Source organism: Chenopodium quinoa, unplaced genomic scaffold (assembly GCF_001683475.1).
Source record: "Chenopodium quinoa cultivar QQ74 unplaced genomic scaffold, ASM168347v1, whole genome shotgun sequence".
In the NCBI taxonomy this organism is placed as follows: Eukaryota; Viridiplantae; Streptophyta; class Magnoliopsida; order Caryophyllales; family Amaranthaceae; genus Chenopodium; species Chenopodium quinoa.
Window position 1 is genome coordinate 2,976,024 of NW_018744878.1, and position 22,376 is coordinate 2,998,399.

General features: G+C 35.8%; 4 protein-coding genes across 5 annotated transcripts; 1 reads left to right on the forward strand and 3 right to left on the reverse strand.

Moving 5' to 3' along the window:
* LOC110705839 (protein ALP1-like) lies at positions 1 to 981 on the reverse strand. The gene has a single exon (XM_021883771.1). The coding sequence runs from the start codon at positions 979 to 981 to the stop codon at positions 1 to 3; it is 981 nt and encodes a 326-aa protein (XP_021739463.1).
* Positions 982 to 1,908: 927 nt separating this feature from the next.
* LOC110705541 (zinc finger BED domain-containing protein RICESLEEPER 1-like) lies at positions 1,909 to 3,991 on the reverse strand. Its single transcript, XM_021883431.1, has 3 exons — positions 2,996 to 3,991; positions 2,295 to 2,601; positions 1,909 to 2,202 (listed from the first exon to the last, which is right to left on the reverse strand). The coding sequence occupies exons 1-3, from the start codon at positions 3,542 to 3,544 to the stop codon at positions 2,069 to 2,071; spliced, it is 990 nt and encodes a 329-aa protein (XP_021739123.1). The 5' UTR covers positions 3,545 to 3,991; the 3' UTR covers positions 1,909 to 2,068.
* Positions 3,992 to 6,069: 2,078 nt separating this feature from the next.
* LOC110705542 (protein SAWADEE HOMEODOMAIN HOMOLOG 1-like) lies at positions 6,070 to 13,094 on the forward strand. 2 transcript variants are annotated; one of them, XM_021883432.1, is made up of 9 exons: positions 6,070 to 6,351; positions 8,611 to 8,696; positions 8,806 to 8,851; positions 8,952 to 9,120; positions 9,908 to 9,971; positions 10,901 to 10,952; positions 12,191 to 12,334; positions 12,410 to 12,529; positions 12,650 to 13,094. In XM_021883432.1, the coding sequence occupies exons 1-9, from the start codon at positions 6,295 to 6,297 to the stop codon at positions 12,686 to 12,688; spliced, it is 777 nt and encodes a 258-aa protein (XP_021739124.1). In that variant the 5' UTR covers positions 6,070 to 6,294; the 3' UTR covers positions 12,689 to 13,094. The 2 variants fall into 2 exon arrangements, with proteins under 2 accessions (XP_021739124.1, XP_021739125.1); XM_021883433.1 differs by having other exon boundaries at positions 6,072 to 6,351; positions 9,911 to 9,971.
* Positions 13,095 to 16,400: 3,306 nt separating this feature from the next.
* LOC110705544 (casein kinase 1-like protein HD16) lies at positions 16,401 to 22,140 on the reverse strand. Its single transcript, XM_021883434.1, has 16 exons — positions 21,173 to 22,140; positions 20,236 to 20,364; positions 20,069 to 20,142; positions 19,885 to 19,954; positions 19,746 to 19,801; positions 19,578 to 19,649; positions 19,016 to 19,110; positions 18,857 to 18,923; positions 18,618 to 18,747; positions 18,301 to 18,519; positions 18,063 to 18,205; positions 17,803 to 17,977; positions 17,577 to 17,667; positions 17,327 to 17,484; positions 17,055 to 17,243; positions 16,401 to 16,962 (listed from the first exon to the last, which is right to left on the reverse strand). The coding sequence occupies exons 1-16, from the start codon at positions 21,635 to 21,637 to the stop codon at positions 16,903 to 16,905; spliced, it is 2,193 nt and encodes a 730-aa protein (XP_021739126.1). The 5' UTR covers positions 21,638 to 22,140; the 3' UTR covers positions 16,401 to 16,902.
* Positions 22,141 to 22,376: the final 236 nt, after the last annotated feature.

Sequence of the window (22,376 nt, forward strand, 5' to 3'; positions counted from 1 at the left end):
TTATTCATTTGTACGACCGTATTTTTGCCAAATATGCTCAACTAAATCATCTTTCAAAGAAAAATGGGTTTGGCTATCACGCAGGGTAATTCTTTTTTGAATATACCCGTCAAAATCAACGTTTGGTGGTCGGCCAACGTCAAATTCGAAAGGCTCGTTGTTATTCACTGTGGCACTTGTACTCGGACCGGACCTTGCTCTATGAAGCTGAGGGCGATCTTCTTCATAATACCTTCTCAAAACTTCGGCACGAGTGTAATTGTGTCGTTCATCCTCGACAATCATGTTGTGCATAATGATACAAGCTTTCATTATGTCGCTCAAAATGTCTTCGTCGAAAGCAAGTGAGGGTTGTCGTAATATGGCAAACCTAGCCTGTAGAACTCCAAACGCACGTTCAACGTCTTTCCGAGCTACAACTTGTTTATCTGCAAATAACTTGTCCTTCTGGAGTTGAGGATATGTGATACCTTGTATAAATGTTGCCCAGTTCGGATATATACCATTTGTTAAGTAGTATCCCATGTTGTACTCATGGCCGTTTACCATAAAACTAATTGGTGGTGCCCGACCTTTCAAAACATCGTCAAACACTGGAGAACGGTATAGGACGTTAAGATCATTACAAGAGCCGGGTATTCCAAAAAATGCATGCCAAATCCATAAATCTTGATCCGCAACAGCTTCCAGGATAAGGGTTGCGTTCTTGCTACGACCTGCGTATTGTGCTTTCCAAGCCATAGGACAGTTCTTCCACTCCCAGTGCATGCAGTCGATGCTACCGATCATGCCCGGGAATCCACGCATTTCATTTTGGTGAAGGATTCTCCTTAAATCTTCATCTGTTGGACTTCTTAAGTACTCGGCCTCAAAATGCTTGATCACCCCTTGAGTAAAATGTTGCATTGATTTTCTAGATGTTGTTTGACCCATGCGTATGTATTCATCTACGGCATCTGGAGCAACACCGTACGCTAACATTCTTATTGCAGCGGTGCATTTCTGCAGAGGTGATAAGCCAAGCCTACCAGCTGCATTCCTACGCTGCTGGAAGAATGGATCGCCCTCAATTGCAGCCCAAAAGTTCGTATAAATTGTAAATTGCAGCCCGATTCAATTTTTTCATCGGCTTACATGTTCAAAAATCTTCGATTAAGGTTTTAGGGGTCATTTTAGTTCTTAGGGGACTGAATTGAGCTCGGAATTAGCAAAAAAATAACGTAAGTGTCTCATATTTTCGCTTTCCCACAAATCGATACATTTTTGTTACGCAAAACGAGATACTTGCGTTATTTTTTTGATAACTCCGAGCTCAATTCGGATCCTTAAGGGATAAAATGGCCCCTAAAACCTTAATAAAAAAAATTTCAACTTGTAAAGCGATGAACTAGTTGAATCGGGCTGTAATTTACAATTTATATGAAATTTTGGGCTGCAATTTGCAATTTTTTTTAAATGGCTGCAATTTGCAAAATACAAACTTTAAATGGCTGCAATTTGCAAATTTTCCTATTTACATTCCAATATTTTCTTTTTTTTTTTGACACAATACATTCCAATATTTTCTTATACTCATACTATTCCAAAAAAAAAAATATAGGCCTCATTGTTCTAGCCAAGCCTGCATACTTTTCGGGCCGGACTAGTGCACATTTATGATTAGGGGTGGCAAACAGATCAGGTCAGGTCGGGTTCGTGTTCGGGTTTTCGTGTTTCGGGTCAGGGAATCCCCAACCTGAACCTGATCCATTTAAGTTTTCAGGTTGAAAATCCCAACCCGAACCTGATATTTTCGGGTTCAGGTCAACCCGAAAACAACCTGATTTGACCTGACTTTTGTTAATTGTTTTAATTTTTTTTTTTAGCTGAATAAACTGATTTTTAGCCAAATTTTGTGTTTTCAAACAGTTAACAAAACCTGAATTTTTTACCCAATGTTTTCAATAGTCTAAAATGCCTAATTAACTATTACACACTAAGTCACTAACACACCAAAATAGTCTTAACAAATTACAAACCATAATTAAAAAGAAAAAAATGTCTTTTAATAAACTTTAGTCCTTGTGACTCAAACAATATTCGAAGAAGCATTCTCATCAAATTCTGATAGTTCCGGCGAGGTTTGTGGTGCGTCATCGTTGTCCCCCACCTTAAGCTTCATAACGGATCCACATAGCATTGCCATTTGAGGATCCATATTATCTACAAGAAAAGATAGCAAATTAAAATCAACACATGTACTAAAAATAAAAGATAATTTACAAGTAATATAATAGTTCTAACTCATTTTTTACCTTCCCCAAAATCCCAATCCCTTAAGTAAATTATAGCCTCCACTGTTTCTGATTTTAAAGCACTTCTATAACAATCAAGCACTCGACTTCCAGTACTAAAAGCTGATTCGGAGGCCACAGTTGATACGGGGACAGCAAGAACATCCCTAGCAATTTTAGCTAATATAGGATACCGGACCGAGCAAGTTCTCCAATAAGACAAAATATCAAGGTTGGTGCCTCGGGGGATAAGTGGCTCCTCATAATACATATCAACTTCAGATTTGATTGCCACATTTGATTGCTCCATAGAAAAACTATCAAAATCCTATATACCAAGATTAGATTACATGAGTAGCATGTCACAAAAAATCAAAAAATAAAAATCAGATTATCATACAATAAAATCAGATTATAATATAATAAATCAGATTATAAGAAAATCAGATTATAATACAATAAATCAGATTATAATACAATAAATCAAATTATATGAGTAGCATGACGCCATGACACAAAAAATCAGAAAATAAAAATCAGATTATAATACAATAAATCACAAATTATAATATAATAAATCAGATATAATAAAATCAGATATAATAAAATCAGATTATAATAAAATCAGATTATAAAAAAATCAGATTATTAAATCAGGATATGTTTTCACTTGCAATAAAGGTAAATACATCAGAAAGACAGAAACTCAGAAAGTTGTTTACCATCATAAAATCATCGGAAGCTTCATTAGCATTGGAAGCATTAGCAGTGGGAATAACATTGCTTGATGAAGAATGACTGGATGCATAAGCCTCGTACAACCTCCGTAAAGCATCCTTAACCTTAGAAAACTCAAGCTCGTATTCAACACTATGCTGACCATATATCCTCATGTAACCCCAATTGACACATTGCAACTTATATCGTGGATCCAACACCACAGCAGCAGCCATAAATGTACTAAATTCTGACCAATACTTTCCAAATTTCTCATACATTTTACAAGCCATTTTTTGCATAAAAAGATCTGAACTTTTCATTTCATTTTGTAACAACAACCTAACTTGTAAGACTCTATGAAAGTAGAGATTGGAAGTTGGATATTTGGTCCCAGAAAAGGCAAGTGTGACATCATGAAAAACTTTCAAAAACTTGCATATTTTTTCAACTCTACCCCATTCTTCAACAGAAGGACAATGTACATAATTGGCATCAACTTTTTGAAAGTGAATTAAAGCTTTTTTAAAATACAAAGCACAATCAAGCATCATGTAAGTTGAATTCCATCTAGTAGGAATATCTTGTTGTAAAATTCTAGTAGATTGAATTTCAACATGTGATACACAACTTAAAAACCTTTGTTTCCTAGCTTGTGAACTCTTACAATATTTGGCACTCTCTCTAATCTTATACACAGCCTCATCAATTTCTTTTAACCATCTTGAACAATTAAATTAAGAATGTGAGCACAACACCTTACATGAAAAAATTCCCCACCACAAATCAACTCAAGTTCCCCTTTTAGATTTTCAGCAAAAACATCATTTGAAGAAGCATTATCTAATGTAATTGAAAAAATATTTTTTTGAATACCCCATTCTTTTAACAAACCATACACATGATCACATAAATGAATTCCTGTATGGGGAGGACCAATGTAAGAAAAGTTCAAAATCTTTTTTTGCAAACACCAAGACTTGTCAACATAATGAGCTGTCAATGAAATATAACCATCAGTGGTTATAAAAGTCCAACAATCAGAAGTCAATGCAATTCTACTACAAGTTGAGCCCAAAACAGCTTTTAATTTTTCTTTCCCTCTTTTATACATCTTAAGTACATCAGATTTGATAGTATTTCGAGTGACAGGTTTGAAATCAGGATGCAAATAATTAAAACATCTCCTAAAACCCTTGAACTCTACAAACTGAAATGGCATATCATGCTCCACAATAGCAAGAGATAATAATTCACGGAAATAATTAGCATCAAATTCACGCAATCTATTTCCTAAACCAGAGGATGTTTTCTCTAATATCATTTGACCAACATCCCTAAAAGACCTTTGTTTGCAATTTTTCAAATGACGATGAAGATTCCCAGTTCCATTCTTACTATCAGCATTAAAATGTATACCACACTTTTTACATTTGCAAATTAGATTACCATTTTCATCAGGCTCGTCTAAAAAATCAAAATTCACCCAAACACCAGAAGAAAGCCGACGTTGACGTTTCTTACCAGTAAGAATCACACGAGGTTTACCAGAAGAAGTTTTCTGGTTTTTACCATTTCCTTTGTCTTGTGTTGTCGAGTCAATCTCCTCTTCCTCGGAAGAAAGTTGCTGAACATCGGCATCCATAATTACTGCAAAAATTATAACAAAATAAAACATTTATTTTAAAACAAGAGACAAAAACTGATCTATTCTTTCTAGAGATATAATCTAAACATCAACATCCATAATTACCGCAAAAAATCAGAAATTATTTGGACAAGAACAACAATATAAAATAAACAACAAGTCAACAACAACAAGATAGAGATATAATCTAAATCAGACCTAAAATTAAAAAAAAAAATCACATGCATGTCAAAGATATATTCTTGTTGTAAATTAGATCAGGAATTGGATTATTGTGCTAGAAATTTACAAAGCAACCCATCATACGTTATACAAACTTAATACTATTATCATGCAAGAACAACAACAATAATCAAATACAAATCTGTATTGAAACAGAAACAAAAACAACAAAAATCAAGAACAAACCAAACGAAAGCAACCAAAATGAAATGAAAACAACCAAACTCGAAACGAAAACAACCAAAAATGGAACGGAAACAAAAACAACAAAAATCAAGAACAAAACTAACGAAAACAACAAAACCAAAACGAAAACAACCAAACTCGAAACGAAAACAAAAAAATTGAAACGAAAAAAAAACATCAAAAATCAAGAACAAAACCGAAACGAAAACAACAAAACAGAAACGAAAACAACAAAAATCGAAACAAAAACAACAAAAATTAAAAAAGAATTACCTTTGAGAGTTTGAGGTTTGACGGCTTGAAGGAGATGAAGATTTGAAGATTTGAAAAAAAAAAACAAGAATGGAAAATTCAGAATCAGAACTTGAAATTCAAAACAAAAACGAAACGAAATAAAAAACAATTAATAACCATTACCTTTCAGGCGTTGAGGAGTGAGAACGAGTGAGAAGAGGGAAAAGTTGAGAACTTGAGAACGAAAGAGTGAGAAAGAACTAGAAGGAAAGAGTGAGTGTGGAGTGTCTGAGAACTTGAGATTGTTGAGAAAATGAGAACCAGAGAAGTTTAGAGAGAGAGAGAGAGAGAGAGAGAGAGAGAGAGAGAGAGAGAGAGAGAGAGAGGGCAAAATGAGAAAATAGGAGATAAAAACGGCTGGTGGGGGTTAGTCACATTTAGGGTTTTTTTAGGTTTAGAACTTTAAATTGGGCTTGGGCCATTAGCCATTAAAATGATTTTTTTTTTTAAGACTTTTTTATTCGGGTTATAAGGTCGGGTTCGGGTTGACCCGACCTGATTTTGACCCGAAAATTATTTTCGGGTTATGTGGGTCATTTTCGGGTTGAAATTTTCAACCTTAACCTAACCCATTTAATTTCGGATCGGGTTCGTGTCAACCCATTTAAGTTTTCGTGTCGAAATTCTCAACCCTAACCCGCTATTTTCGGGTCGGATTCGGGTCGGGTTTTCGGGTCGGGTTAGTTTTTGCCTCCCCTATTGATGATCAACTCTTAACATATACCAAATCGTACTTATAATTATGTAAAAACCCATAATTCTCTTTCACATTTTTCATTTTTCCCTCGAACAAACATGGAAATTGAATTTCTCTGCTAACTCCATGAAATTCAAAGTATACACCAAAGACTGGAAACTGGCGCTTCTTAATTCTTGTAGTTCTTGCAATTCAATATTGGAAAGACCCAAAAAATAAGTAGGGTTTTGGAATTTTCTGCTGAGTTTTTTTTTTCCATGGATCGTCTTCGTCCCAGAGAAAGAAAGGTCTTTTCTGGCTTCTCAGATACCGAAGTAAGGATTTTTTTTTCTGGGTATTTTTGTATTTATGAAACTTTATCTGGGTTTTGATGAAATTTTGTAAATTTTTGTATTGCTATGAATTTACATTGAATTCCCAATTTTTTGGGAGGTGGGTAGTTGGCAGTTCTGTTTTGCTTTAGTGTTTTTTCTGGGTTTTGATCAAAGGCCCTAGGGTTAATCTGTTATGTTAATTTTTTGTGTTCGTATGTTGAATTCTATGGTTTAATTCAAGAATTTGATATCTAAAATGCTGTTTTTCTATGTATGCATTGCCTAATTGTGTCCTGTAATGTGTCACCAATTATAAAAAGTCACCATCTTCATTGGGAGGTTTCTTGAATTTACTCCATGGTTTTTATTCGACTTTTTGTTAGCCTTGGAATTTTTATTGGGTATAGAAAATTGAATCTTTATAGTATATGAAATTGCCTGTATCAATGTCATAGGAAGTTTGAAGTTGTATTAAACATAGACTTTCATTTCTCTTGAATCCATATAGTGTATGATTTCCTATTCTAATGTCGTACGAAGTAGAAAGAACCAAACAAGTTTAGTGGAGATGGTGAGGAATTCACTGTTACAAGTAAAAGCCCTAGCATCTAATCAATTTGTGCTTGGGAGTGGGGGATTTTCTTTCCTTTCTCCCCCTCACTCAAGTGTTGACCTATGTTGTTAGAATGAGAGTTGTTGGTTTAGTAGGAATTTTCTCCATACCAAAAAAGGAAAATGTCATAGAAAATGTTTAAGTCCCTTCAATTGTAAGACATGCTGGCTCTTTTTAGATGTTTGTTCAGGGGAGGGGATGACATGTTTTGGGCATTTGTGGTATGGTTGTGTATTAATTGCCCAGAGATAAACTATAACACTTTATTGTTCATTATGGACTTGTTAGTGGGTTATTTTAGTTTGATAATGTTTCTAGCATATCTTTTGGAGATGAATCAGGTGCTTTAGGCTGGAGTTCATTGATTCACCTACTATCTTAATCATGGATCATATGCTTTGGGAAGTCATGCAATTGTGAAGACTGCTTGTATGCCTCTACCTTAGACAAGCCTTAATTGGAAGTTTTAGTACATGAGCGAATAATGTGTACTGAATTTTGTATGTCATTTTTCTGTTTTAATGTTTGAGTTTTCACTTTAAGGCTATACTAAACTTACGAATGATTTACCTATGAATGTGCTAGCATGTATACTAAGATTTATGTTTTGACCTCCTGAGTGATGTTTATTGAATATTTCAAGTATTTTTTAGTCTATCAAATTTATAGGTTTAGGTTAGTAACAGAGTTTGTGAGCTTCTAGCTCGTGCAGGGAGAACTCTTAAGTTATGAGTTTGCTTCCTGTTGCACTTGCTACATGCACTTACTTCTTTTATTACTAACAGGGTGTCAAGTGACAGTGTAGTGGTTAAGGAGTTACCAAAAAGAAGTTTTTTTACTGAAAAGGTATGTGAGACCAATTCTATGGATAAATCGAGCTATTGACCTATATGTGAGTCAAATGGGATTAGCAATTGGGTTAGCATAGATGTGTATGTTGAGAACTTGAGATGGATGTGTGGGGACGCCTTAAGGATTATATTTTAGTAATGGAGATATTTTGTGGAAGGTTGGAATTGCAGATGTGAGAATAACTTAAGATGAAATTGATTGTGTTGGTTTGGGAGTAAGACAGAGATTGGAATACTAATAATGAAAGTAGAGAGTTGAGAGCACAAGAATCTTAGAAGAAGCCAAAGAAGAACAAAGTTGACTTGGATGTTGATATCTAAGAATTTGGGCTTATTGGAGCATATATCATTAAAAGAGATGTTTTCTTGATTCATTTAGCCAACCCTGTCATTGGGTTTAAGGCTCTGATATTGCTGTTGTGGTACAAGTACGTACTTTTTTTTATTTATTTTTTGTAGTAAGGAAGGCACTGTAAGGGGGAATCATTAGCGCTATCACATAATTGATCTACAGGTTCCCACATGTCATTGTTAGGGGTTTACAGCAAGTTCTGCACAGAAATATATTAATGCAGAATTTCTAACTTGTGAAGAAATTATTCTTTCCTGACCTTTATCTGATTCTCCTCCCCCCCCCCCCCCCCCAAAAAAAAAAAAAAAAAAAAAAAAACCTTCCCTTTCTGTTTATCTTTATCAAGTTCCGACTGTTGTGTGAGCAAGAAAATCAATGCTCTCTTCTGTTGTATTACAGAGGGAGTTTTGAAATTGTTTTAATCCTTTAATATCTATTGACAGATTGAGAAGCTGGAAAGCTTGTTTTCAGAATATGGAGAATTGTCAGTCAACCGGGACTTTTGTGTGAAAGTTGCAAAGGGAATTAGGTAAATTTTTGCAATAATTTTACGCCCTACTTTTTGCAACATTTTTAAGTAGCTTGGAAGATTTGCACGCTTTGACTATAGACCTCAAAGAGAACTTGTATGTATGCAGTCGATCTGCTGGGCGGGCTGGGAAACCTGTTGTAAAGTGGGATGAGGTGCTTTTTTTCCCATATTCTTATACCTTTCTTTCTCATATGTTCCTTGACACTCTTTTGTAATTTATGTGTAAGTCTTACTGCTTCATGTGTCTCTTAGGTGCAAAGTTGGTTCCAAAATAGGCAGAAAATGAGTCCAGTTAAAGCAGCTCCACCATCTATCAATCAAAAAGAAATTACTCCTTCACCTGATGTGTCTAAAAATGTGGCTGCTCGTCCAGATGCTTCTGACTTGAAGAAGACTAATGAATCCAACCAAGTGCCTAAAGGTATGTATTTTGCTAATTTGGAGTTTAGATGAATTCATAAGCTGCATATGATGAATTCCTAGACAGTTGGATTAAATGGAGCTTGCTCCTAGTCAATCTGCTATCGTAATTTTCTTTTAGCAAGGACTAAATTTCACATCTTTATTTCTGCAATTTTTTGTTTTTACTAGTTTTATTTAAAAGAGAAAAGGTCAATAACTTCTATAGTGACGTACCCATCTAGGGGCAAAGTCAATTTTATACCTATGAAGTATTGGTGGCCTCTTAGTGGGGTACTGAGAATTTGACCTTGGGTTAGATAAAATTGAGATTTATGTTTCAGTGATTATATATACCATCTGACAATGCCTTCTTATTGGGAACTAAGAATGTACTTGAGACTAATTGGGATGTATTATTGTGATCTCTTCATCTTTTACTTTTTGCTCTTTTTATGGCCCCATGTCAAGCTGGTTCCATATCTGTTTTTTCTTTGGCTGTGAAGAAGAGGCATCTTCTGTAAATCCCAGGTATCTTAGAACTTGTTGCTTTCAGGTGCAGATATAATTGTCAGTTCTACAGAGCTGTTTTAATTGTGCAGTCTTGTGTTAGGCTGCCTCATGTATCAAAAAGTTTGTCTGCCTTTTGTCCTTGAACCTTTTAGGCACCTTTAGATTCATCACTTCTTTTTAGCATAAATAATAGCTTAGAAAATTCGTTTCACTTGTAAAATGTCTAGGTTATTCTTTTGATACGATTTCCTGAACTGAAATCTTTTGGTGCTTTACTCTGCTGTCTTTGTTTAAAGCAGGGGAAAAGTTACCAGAGTTATCAGAGTTAGAGTTTGAGGCTAGATCAAGAGACGGAGCGTGGTAAGTTTAAATATCAAAGGCCATACATGGTGTAGTTCGTATTTTACACGAAGTTCAATTTTTTTTCTCCTCTTAAGATTTTTTTAGCTCTTAATTGTTCAATGTCATATGTACTCGGCAATTGACTTTTATGAAAATGATATCTGGAAAAGTGGAAAACCTCAATGGCCTTGACCTTGAAGTTATGGTGTCAATACTTACTGACTCTGGAATTAGAAACACTGGATCTTATCACACCTTGATTGTGTTTTACCCAAGTAATTGCTGACTCCGTGGGTTTATTTTCCATCTTGGAAATTAATTGACTGTGCAGTAGATTTTATGGTTGAAGGTAACAGAGTTGGTAAAGAAGATAACTGTTCATGCTTGACTGGGGAAACTTTCTTGTCATTAGCTGTATTTATAATATCGTGGCCTGAGGATTCTGACTTTTTATGCTGTGAATTTTTGGTCTCTGCTTGCACTTTATCTCAGTGTTTGAAAAGGCGCGCCTCAGCCTAGGCTTTGAGGCGCAAGGCGTTAGGGGTCATGCACCTTTTGTGGTCTAGGCCAGGCGATTTTAATGAGGCTCAGCTTCAGGCGCACAAAGATTTTTTTTCAGAATTTAAATTTGTTTATTATATGCACCTTACTTCATTGAGGCGCGCCTTAGACCCAGGGAACTCAGAAACGCCTTGAGCCTTTCTATACATTGCTTTATCTGAAACATTGAGTTGGTGAAACTCTTTGTTTGTTTCAAGTTCCAATCACTTTTTTTGCTGTAAAATAATTCTAGCGTGGATTCTTTGACCAAAAATTTCTAGGTTGTATTGGGGTTGAACAAATAGTCATTTTGAGATTTTGGATTCATTTAATTGTGTACATCTATTTCCTAGTTCTGTGCTCTTGTTGCAACCTTTCTGTATTCACTTGTACTTTTTGCTATGCAGGTATGATGTTGAGAGATTCCTCTCCCACAGATTTCTCAGCTCTGGTGAAACTGTAAGTTCCCAACGCTTTGTTTGATTCAATATCAGTAGAGGAAGGGGAATGGAAAGGAAAAGAAAACTTAACAAATCTATTCCCAAAGTTCAGTTTAATGGAAGGAAGTGAAAGGATTAAGTGGGTAAATTAATTAGACATCTTTTATTATTCAATATTCCTTCAATGTTGGGAAGAGAGGAATGTATAAAATTTATGAAGAAGCTTCCCCTTGCCCTTCCTTTTTCTATCAAATCCCATGTATATTTTGCAATTAAATATAATTGATTACTTCTTTTCCTTCCAATCCCTCTCCATCAAAAAGGGCTCAAATTTTTTCTTTTACGATAATTAGATGGAACAAAGACATTAGTCTCTTCCTCCCCAAGCTTCTCATCTCCAAGCAAAAAAAGAAGGGAGAGTGGTGAAGAAAACACGAGTTTGTGTGTTTACGTGGTATTGTTGATTAATTTACAATGGTGATCTAGAATTAGTGCCTAGAACTGTAGTGGAATTCTCATTTTCATCTTTAGTAGGTGCCTCTCATCCTCTTTTATACTTCTCCCAATAAAATTTTCACAGTGATCACTCGTTCAGCTTCATCCCCCCCCCCCCCCCTTCCCCCACCCTTTCTGGTCCTGTCAGTTGCCTACAACTTGAATGGAGCAATTTGGGAAAATAATGGATGGCACTTTTAGCAAGGTTAACAAGAATATAAGTAAACATGATGGATCTATAAGTCTTGTTATTTTTTTCTGAAATATAATAAAATTTGGAGGAAATAGCCTTTATAAGTTTTGCTACCAAGTCCATATCTATATGGAAGATTTTAGTATTTATCTAAACCATAGGGCCCAGCATTTCTTGTGTGGTATCCTTCCTGACGTGAACTGGTTTTCCCCACTTTGGCAATCAGATTTATAGTACGGAGTAGTGAAAAGCCATTCCTCTCCTTTTTTTCCTCTCTTTTTGCTGTATCTTTATCTTCTAATTTTGTCCCAAACAATGTTTAAGTTGTTTGTGTAACGTAGTCTTTAGACCTTGATTGGAAACATTCCAATATCATGCATTGAATTTGTAAAATTGCTGCCTTTCGAAATGTTCATACTTATTTTCCTACACTATACTGCTCACATAATAGAAGTAATAATTTGATTCTTTTACAAGATGATTGCCTTTAGAAGACACAAATTTATAATTGCTTTACTTTGAGGAAGATGATTGCTCACATAAGCCAAGTGTTACCTACATATATTCAGGAAGTTCATGTAAGATTTGTGGGATTTGGGGCTGAAGAAGATGAGTGGGTTAATGTGAAAAATGATGTGCGAGAGCGTTCGATCCCCCTGGAGAACTGGGAATGTCAAAAGGTCAAAGCTGGGGATGTCATGCTCTGTCTTCAGGTAGTTAAATTTATTCAAGATTTTGTTTACTGTTATTTATGGGCACATGCTCATACTTTCTACCTTTTGATGCAGGAACGAAAAGATCAAGCTATTTATTATGATGCACTTATTTTGGATATTGAACGAAAAATGCATGACATAAGGGGTTGCAGGTGCATCTTTTCCATTCAGTACGACCATGATAAGAGTGAGGCAAGTACTACTATCTGTTTGCTCATTCCAATTTAATGTTTCTTCTTCTATGTGCACTGTGTAAATATTCATTTCCTGTTGGATTTTTTGGGTTGTTTCTTGCTGTTGTTTCTAAAACAGGAAAAGGTTCGCTTGAGGAGATTATGTCGCAGAGCATAACAAGAAAGACCAGGAAATGATCGTTGCTGTGATCTGGCGTCTTGAATCTTTCCTAGGGTATGCATAAGCTGGCTTATGAGGTTAAGAACGGTGATTAGGTTAGATTGCCATTAAATAGTAAATGAAGTCAAGAATGAAATTATTCAAATTTTGTGGAGATTCAATCCTTTAACCATTTTGGTTGTCATTAGCTTTACCAAGCAGCAGTCTACAACTTCAACTCAATTTCTCTGTATATTTTTACATGATCACATCTTGGTATTCTCTGCTATAAAAAGCGTTTATCCTCACTTTGTCAAATTTGCTATTAATTTTGCATATGCATTTTGTATTATTCGAGCATCATAAGAGTGGCTCAGTGTAATTCGCTTTATAAAGGTTACTTGCACACTAAATTGCCATTTAAGCTCAATGTATTTGTAACTTATTGTAGTTGCTAGAATTTATATAACTTATTAGAACTTATTAATATTTATACAAACTTTTTATAATTTGATGGAATTTATATGATCTTATTTGGATATAATGCAAGGGAATGAGGATGAAATCTCAATTGGTAATCTTTTACACTTGTTTGACATTGGAAAACACCGCCTGCTCATTTTTCATGCAATCATGCTATTTTTCTTGTTCTCTTTAGTTGATATTTATTCAACTTATTTTTGTTATTTGAAGTCATTGAATTTTCCTGCTTAAAACTTATTTTTACTAAAATAGTTTATAATTAATTTATTTAAATTCAACTCGATTGAATACTTTTTTGTAAGGTGTGGACAATAGGGTATAAAGATGTGTTTTAAACACATAAATATTGGTCAATTAGTGAATGTGTATGTAATACTTTTGGGCACACAATATGGAAGACATAATCATCAAATATTTTTTGTGGTGTTTAGAGAGCCAAAATGGCTTATTCCCAGGACCCCTAAAATAGAGAGGAAAACTCTAATTAACTAACTATCCCTCACTTTCTAAAAAATTTAAATATAATAGGGTGTTTATTAAATTTCGTTTTATAGGGTAGGGTAATATCATAAAAGATGTTGAACTTAGAAGAAATGTCAATTATGTACTTGTTCATTCGTTTTGTGATAAAATGGATTGAGAAAACCAGTAGCCAAATAGAGAGATAGCACTATGCAACCTTCTAAGTAGATGGAAATATGATGTAGGAGAGAAGTATTAGTAAACCCCATGAAAGTAACATACGTTGAGACTTGACTACTTGAGTTATTGTTGTACTTGTACGAGTAGTAACATACGTTGAGTTGTTGTACTTGTATAGTTATAATGTAAACCGTGAGTTCAAAAGATTTAAGCAACTTATGCACATATTATATACCATTTTCTACATCTGACCATCATCAATTCTTTAGGGTAAGAAAAGTACATGCTCTCAAAACAAAGGTAAGAATGACGTATCCTCTTAAGGTTTCAAGCATAATTGAGCAAAATCAAGGTGCAGGGGAGGAAGCAATCCCCACAATCTCTCTACCGCTGGAGTTGGCTGATTCCATCATCCTCGAAGACTTCGATCATAAACAATTACTCAATTAGGTGCTGTAATTTTTGCTTTTGATGCAAGTTTAGTTGCTTACTTGTATGAACATAGTAGTAGAGCGAGAGTTAGGGACTGCCACTTATAAGTTATAACTATACTTGCTTGGTGATCAATGTAAGAAAATTTGAATAGTCGTTGAACCATATGTAATTGGGTAGAATGAGAAGCTCAAACAACCAGTCCAAGGATTTCATTGACCAACATATCAAAAGCTCATGAAGACTTAAACAGCATCTTTGTATTAGTGATGCAACCATTTGAGGATTCACAAGTTGATTAATCAAAAATGGATCTTTTTTACCAAGCTGAGCTTGGTCAAGTGAAATGGACAATACCTTCTAACCATGAGATTAGAGGTTCAATTCCCACTAGTTGCAATTTGGGTGGTGGGATTCCCTTACCTTCCCCCACTCTCCCAAATTGTTTAGCCCACTAACCCGAGCTAGGCAACCCGTAACGGGTTCTAGCCCTGTAGGCCCTTCATCTTACCAAACCAAAAAATAAATAAAAAATTCACGAGACAAGGTAAAAAAAAAAAAAAATTAGAAAATGAAAAAATTGCGTAATACTGCCAACTTAATCAGAATTTTAATGGAGATAAATTCCAATGCAGGCTGAAATTAACAAATTTGAGCCTAAAGCAATGACCATTACAAGTGTACTTAAGATTGTGAGCAGAACAAAAGCTTCAATGTAGCAATTATCACAGAATTAAAGTACTAGCATCTACAATGAGAAACACCAAACCAGGTTAAAACCTAGCAGGTTTTTGTATACAATTCTTACATGATACTTCAGCTGGTTTCCGTAATGACAATAACCATTGTGAACACTAAACACTAGGCCATCAGGCAAAACCTAATATGCATACCAAAATGCTAATTGAAATTATCTCACTACAATCAAGATTTCACTAGTCACCACACAAATTTTGTTAATAAAAGAAGCAAGAAAGCTATGATCATCCTATGTGACAAGAACTTTTTGTTGTAATCACCCAAATGAACATTTAGTGTTAAAAATAGCCAATGCTTTGATTTTCCATGTAAAAAAAAAGGATCATACACTATTACACAGAAAACAAAACCTTGTCTTAGGATGATTAAGGGAAGCAATATGATCACGATCGTCTTACAATTCCAAAAAAAAAAAAAAAAAAAAAAAAAAAAAAAAAACAGAGGAGAGAATGATGAACTATTGCACACAATATTTAACTTGTCAGCAAACAATGCATGCATGAAAACTGTACTCCTACCCCAACTTGTGCGGTTCATTTATAACCTACCCCAACTTGTGCGGTTCATTTAAACAGCAAGGTATAACATTACCATGAGCACATTCAAATATTCACGCACAAAATGATATTAAATGATTTATATCCCCATTCCATAAAACTATCACTGGTGAAACCAACTGAGATACACTTCTACAGGTTCGGGTATAGGCAAGAAGTGAGAATTCTCACCAGAGCTACAGATGTTCAACTGTTCGAGGCCACAAAACTGCTGAATAATATCAGTGGCCCCTGAAATCAAACAACTAAGGCAGGATTAAATCAAGTACACAACTCTATTGACGGGAAAATAGTACCTACAGTTTTGTTTGAATTAGCATGCTAATATCAATAACATAGAATTCAAAGACAAAACAAAAACTGCTCGCTCATCAAAACCACCATAACAAAAGGCATTATATCAATGATATGGCATACATACTTCATATGCCTACTCTTAACATAGTTGGAAACCAGACAGCAAGCATACACAACAGTCCAATTCAAACACCATAACCATACCCTTTACCCCAACAAAATTTCAGTGAGGTATTTCCTCAAGTACCTATGCGACTGCTTAACACGATAATAAAATACAAGCTCACTTACAAAATCACCTAAAATCTCATTTCATTAACTATGTCTTAAACCTGCATAAATGCCTATATCTAAAGTGATACAACTAGTGCCAACTACCACAAAAGGGAAGACGGAATGAAATTTAGACACTATTTGAGATGGAAATCCAATTACCTTTTAAAGTGGAAGACAGGCAGCAAATCCCTAAAGCCAAGGCAAATTGCCAGAACCCATGAATTGAGAGATGACAACTGCAGTGACTGTAACTATAAAAATGAAGACAAATCACACAGATGAAGAGAGAGGCAAAAGTTTTCTACACATCTAGTTCATAACACAATCAATAGTCAATCTTCTTGCAAACTACATCAGAACATAACAGAACAGAATCTCAAGTCCAAGACACTGCCAATGAATCAAAAGAGATAAAAGGGTACATGCCCTTGAATAATCTTTAATTGCACATTGCCCAAAAAGTTTCAACAACCGAAAGATGACCTGTGCACACACCAACTCAGTACTAAAGATCACAGACTATACAAACTCTTCAGAATGCCTCCATCCCACTGCATATGAAATTTCATAGACATCAACCCAACAATAAATTGCAGCACATCAAGTGCACAGGTATCAGCAGCAGACTCCATGAAAATTTGAGGACTCAGTTTCACAGGCACAGAGACAACTGCCACAGCAACTTCAAAATGTGCCATTAATGCTGAAGGCCACTGGTAAGAGCAAGTGCATGGCATCCTTCAAATAACACCTACTAGGTTATGTATTTGACAAATGGTTAGCAGCTTAGGAGACGGTTCTTCCATAACAGATTGAAGCAATGTACAAATTTTTCGCCCATTTCTCCTGCATAAGCAACAAAGACAGATCCTCAGCAAACTCAGAAAAACAGAACCTGGAAATAGGCAGCCCCAGCACAAATTCTTGAATTATTTTACCTTGACATGAGTACTAGGAAATGCTGAAGTCCGAAGAGTTTCTTGGGTTTCATCTGTCGGCTTCCTCCTTGGAATACTAAGAACTAGAGCAGCCTGGTCAAAAGTTGCTGCTGTAGAAGTGATACGATAACCAGCATCCCATCTTCGGTGAATACCCTCACTAGGATACAGAAAATCCAGCTCAACCACCTAAATTCATAAACAGTTAATGACCATCACACATTTTTCAGGATTTAGGTTTTAAAATATACAATCAAATGTTAATATCATACCTGATCAGCGTACCCTGCACCGCGGGACATCACGACTGCCCATCTACTACCAGCAGTAGCCATGGAAGTGACAGAGAAACCCTCTCGCCACTTTTTGTTAATCCACTTGAAAGGGAATGCATCACTAACTTTATAAGACTGCTGTAAGTACTGAGTACCTAAATAACAGGTTAACCAAAGCATATAAAAGGGCATGTGAGATCCTTTGTCAAGACATAGTGCAAAGCCACGACTAAAGTTTTAGACTTACCTTTAGACATTACTACCAAGGAACTACCATTTTGAGCCCCTGCTATTGCACTAATGTAATAGTTCTTCTCCCACTGCTCCATAATCCATTCCTACAATCAAATACAAGAGAAGGATTAGGTACAAAACCAGATAGGTTACTTTCATAGTTAAAAATATAACTACAGGATTGTACATATAAAAATGAAACACACAACACACACACATTATAAGATAAGAAAAGAAACCTTGTGGAGGAAATGTGGAGAAAGTTCATAAACTTGAGAACTAAAACCAGTGCCAGCATCCATTATCAAGGCCCAAAGACTTGAGCAAGATGCAACACTACTAATAAATAAGCCATCTTCATTTCCTTTCTCAATATGCTGAGAAAGCCTGTTATCTGCAACATTGTAGTGATACCTAGAGCAGAACAAATCCAAAAGCAATTTTCAGAATTCCATTCAAACTAAATATCATTTTACACTGTATTTTTCTGCAATTTTACCTTTGCTTCATTGGCCTGCGAGCATTGTAAACACTAATCCATTGAGTGGCAGGCATTCCCATTCGAATCTTCTTCTTTGGCTGCTCATCATCATCATCCTCCATCGTCAAACGTCCTCTCTTATGCCCCACTTGGAATATCAACTTCACAAAATATGAACATGATTTAAACATTACGGCATCTCATGAAAATTTCCAGAAGAATATCAAGAGCAATATTTTAACAATCATATGCTTACCTTCTGAGCACCATCGGTATTAATGGGCCTAATGTCAGGATTTGGCCCAACAATCCCATCAAAAAGAGAAACATACTTCGCATAGTTAGGCTCTTCATCAAACTTCAAGTTTACCACATACTCAACAAAATGGCGGAAAGGAAGGGGGCAGAAACAGCACAATGTTTCCGGAGATGTTGCCATCTTCTTCTTGCATACAAGAAATCCCTTGTTCTCCCCCTGTATTAAAATACCTCATTAGAACAAATTATTAACTTAAAAACACAAGACCTTCCTGACGCATTTCACATACACAATCATGGAAGGAAAGTAATGACCTGATATCCCTGCCAAGGAAGCCGGCCACGCAGAAGAAAAATGAGTGTGTATGCAAGTGATTCTAAGTCATCCCTCCGGCTTCCAGTTCTTCCCAAATGAGCGTGAACACTAGCATATCGAACAGTACCCCTGAAGCAATAGAGAAAAGACATAACCAGAGACAATTATGATTAGATGAGTTTAAACAATAAGAATAAGATAATAATCACAAAACAAATCAATGAGCAGTCTCAAAAACCTGAAAACATCAGGCCGCTGATCATATTCAACATGCAACCCGGTTGAATTATCTCTCCATTTAGTTGCTGCAGGAAAGAAAAAGGAATGGATATATGCATTAAATGGTATAAAGAAGAAGAGAAAAACTATCACCATAGAAAGATAGTCGTCGACTTACCTAATCCAAGATCAACAAGAAACAATTTCTTTTCTTCATGAGTTCCAGGGGGACCAAGCAGAAAATTCTCAGGCTTTACATCTCCATGCACATAACTGCGGGGTTTGTGAAAAATATTTTAAAACACGCACCAGAAAGTGAATAGCCCAACAACAATATTTAAACTATAAAAGCTTCATGAAAGGAGATGCTCAGTTGACTTATATTTTGCATTCCAGAGAAACTCTAACCCAAAGTCAGTGTCTACCACCACTAATATTCATGCAAAGCTGATTAACAAAAGTAATCCATATCAATAGATAATGTTGCATTAATCTACTACCCAGCTCCTTATGTGAACTTCAAATAAACATCAAAATCCCACCTTTCTTCCACCAATCCAATACAGTATAGATTAACTGTAATTATATTAGTGAATAGGAACAAATCGACAAAAGGATTCTTTGCAGGTTATGATGAATGGCTGAAAACAAATCTTGCTTTCAACAAACAACATAGGTGAGATTTTTATGTTGCAGAAATAGATACAACTCGTACAAGGAATGAGAGACAGTAATATTACCCCCTGGAGTGCATTTTCTCCAAAATAGAAATTGCTTCAATTGCAATGCATGCAACCATTTCAATTGACATTCTGCAATTGTTAAAGTTCAGAACATATACCCTGTTAGTAGCTAAATCATATCCAAATAATGAAAATAGAATAATATTGACATTTCAATCTACTTACGAATGAGAATTGCTATTCCAAACATCCCAAAGACTTGGCCCTAGCATATCCATGACCTGCAACAACCTTAATGTCAGCCTATCATACCAAGGGAATAAAGAAGTACAAAGATAATAGAAACACACACACACTCTCATACCATGACATAATAGTCACCTTGCCGACCCTTGTAATGCACTCGTGGCACTCCATGACTACCACCAAGAGCACTGAGAAAAAGAAGCAAAATACAAAGCAAAAGCATAAATTAGTTCAACAAATATGCATTGCATATAGAGAAATCAGACCACCATCCACAGATATGCTGCAAGATATTGACTCACTTGTAAACCTGCCACTCATATGGAGGCCCATAACTACAACCTTTGCTAGTCCTATGCTCAAACTTCAGAGCTACCTAAAGTACATCAACAAAAAGTACGTGTCAGATAAACAAAAGTTAACATCTATGTACTTGAGCCAAAATGTGTTGTTATACTAAATGTCACACCTCATAAGCTCCAGCACCATTCCTTTCACTAGTGTTACCACCAGCGCGCCTACCAACATAAACTTGGCCAAAACCACCTTTCCCTAGCTTTCTATCGACCCTGTAGACTGGAGAACCCCCAACCTGGACCTGTTTCAATCAATAAATAACAATCAGCTGCAACTCCAAAAGACCAAAAGATACTAAATGTACCCAAAGTCCCAAACAATTCTCAAACATACTGCCAAAGTATTATAAATCAAATGGGATAAACAACAAATGTACACAAAACACTTAACTAAGAAATAGTGCTATATTCTTAAATATTCTTAAATTCAACCCCGATATGGAAAGAATAGAGAAAAGTCGGTATCAATCGTGCTCCTCGTGCAACTTCTAAAATAATCATACCTGTAATGCATCCTACATGGAATCTATCAACCTCCCATCAATCCAACCATCAATACATTGAACACTTAAACGACACCAGCCCTCAAAGACCGGAAAAAAATACAACATTACCAAAACATAACCGATAAAAACAGGTTTATATACTTATTCTATTGCACTCATAAACTGAAAACGAAATGAAAATCGCCCATATTTAAAGAAAACAATCAGACTAGATACATTCAGCTACTTGACAGACTTATTTAATCCTTAAACTGCATGAATAAAGGGCATTGATACATATAAAGAGTATTAAGAATTCCGAATTCGCGATCCAATCCCAAGTCTTCAGTACCATCCCAAGAATTAATCGGCTATCAACCTAATAACAATAACATCCTCAAACTGCTAAAACTATATAATTCAATATCAAGCTCAAAACTTTTTTCCCACACTCAAAATTTCAACAGATAGTACAACATTAAAACATTGAATTATCAGCAAATTAACAAAAGCACAAATCAAATAAAAACATAAACCAATCAATTTATAAGAAAAAGGAGTAAACCTTCTCAGGTAGAGGAGCAGAAGAATCATCATCATTCAAACCTTTATCGCCGCTTCGACCGACGGCATTACCGCCACTATCAAACTCATCCATCTCTTTCTCTCCAACCTCTTCTCCCGCACCACCGCCGCCTAAACCTAATCCTACACCACCTCTTTCTTCAGCAGCTGCGCTAGCCTTCAACGACGTCGTTTTACGGCTAGATTCCTTAGCTTCTTCTAGAACCTTCTCATCACCTTCACCGTCAACACCGCCACCAACCGCCGCCACCGGTTGCCGGTTATTCCTCCGACCTCTACCTCGATATCCTCCTTTGTTTCCCCTAGTTGCTGCTACACCTCCTCCACGCCGTCCACGTGTCCTACCTCCGGTCACTTTCTGGCCGTCGATCTCCTCCTGATTGTTGTTTGCTGTAGGATTTCTCGATGCTCGGCCTCTGCGCGCTCCACTACGCAGCTCCGGCATCGTTCTTCATCCATCAAATCTCATATCAATTTTTTCAATCAACTCTCTCAATCTCCTCTTCTTCAAACCCTAGAATTTCAATTCCGCTAATTCCTCAAAATCAATTGCAATTTTCCGGCAAATCGATGCGTTTACCGATGAATCGGAGGTAAAAATCAGAGTTCCTTGCAAAAATCTGGATTGAATTCAATGAATTTTGAAGATCTAAAAGAGGTAAAATTAGGGATGAATATAAATTCTATTAACCTTTTTATTTAAAATTTAATTTTTGTCGACTGTAGGAAGAAATGGATAGATGGTGGAGGCGAAAGAGAGGAGAGAGAAAGTAAGAAAATTGTTTGTCGAGGTTTTTTTGGTGAATTTCTTTTTATTTTTTATTTTAATTTGAGAATTTGTGACGGTGTTGTAGATAGTGGTTTAATTGCAATAGGATCCTGTTTAGTATTCACATTGGGCTGCAACTTGAACCTTCTAGTGTGTTCCATAGTAGTGATGGAACTCCATGGAACTATGGAAGGGGTGCCTTTGGAATGTTTCGTCGAGGCTTGTCAAAAACTGACTTGATTTGGGTGAAACTCGATTAGTCATGTTTTAAGGTTTTGAAGCTTTCGTTGTTAAAGAGATGTTTACGCACTTGAACTCTCTAAATGAGCTGGTGTATTCAGATTCTGACTTATTTAAATATGCAGAACTCAATTCAAGTTAATTTTCATCACAGTTAAGTGAAGTTTTAAGAAAC

What these genes read in the sequence shown, in the direction of transcription:
- LOC110705839 (XM_021883771.1), bottom strand. Translation starts at nt 981, where the DNA reads ATGTTAGCGTACGGTGTTGCTCCAGATGCCGTAGATGAATACATACGC.
- LOC110705541 (XM_021883431.1), bottom strand. Translation starts at nt 3,544, where the DNA reads ATGATGCTTGATTGTGCTTTGTATTTTAAAAAAGCTTTAATTCACTTT. An exon ending in CTTCCGATGATTTTATGATG is followed by an intron (nt 2,602 to 2,995) that starts GTAAACAACTTT and finishes CTTGGTATATAG; the next exon opens with GATTTTGATAGTTTTTCTAT. An exon ending in GGATTGGGATTTTGGGGAAG is followed by an intron (nt 2,203 to 2,294) that starts GTAAAAAATGAG and finishes CTTTTCTTGTAG; the next exon opens with ATAATATGGATCCTCAAATG.
- LOC110705542 (XM_021883432.1), top strand. Translation starts at nt 6,295, where the DNA reads ATGGATCGTCTTCGTCCCAGAGAAAGAAAGGTCTTTTCTGGCTTCTCA. An exon ending in AGATCAAGAGACGGAGCGTG is followed by an intron (nt 9,972 to 10,900) that starts GTAAGTTTAAAT and finishes TTTGCTATGCAG; the next exon opens with GTATGATGTTGAGAGATTCC. An exon ending in ATGTCATGCTCTGTCTTCAG is followed by an intron (nt 12,335 to 12,409) that starts GTAGTTAAATTT and finishes CTTTTGATGCAG; the next exon opens with GAACGAAAAGATCAAGCTAT.
- LOC110705544 (XM_021883434.1), bottom strand. Translation starts at nt 21,637, where the DNA reads ATGCCGGAGCTGCGTAGTGGAGCGCGCAGAGGCCGAGCATCGAGAAAT. An exon ending in GAGAAAATGCACTCCAGGGG is followed by an intron (nt 19,111 to 19,577) that starts GTAATATTACTG and finishes CAAACCCCGCAG; the next exon opens with TTATGTGCATGGAGATGTAA. An exon ending in TTCCTTGGCAGGGATATCAG is followed by an intron (nt 18,520 to 18,617) that starts GTCATTACTTTC and finishes ATTTTAATACAG; the next exon opens with GGGGAGAACAAGGGATTTCT.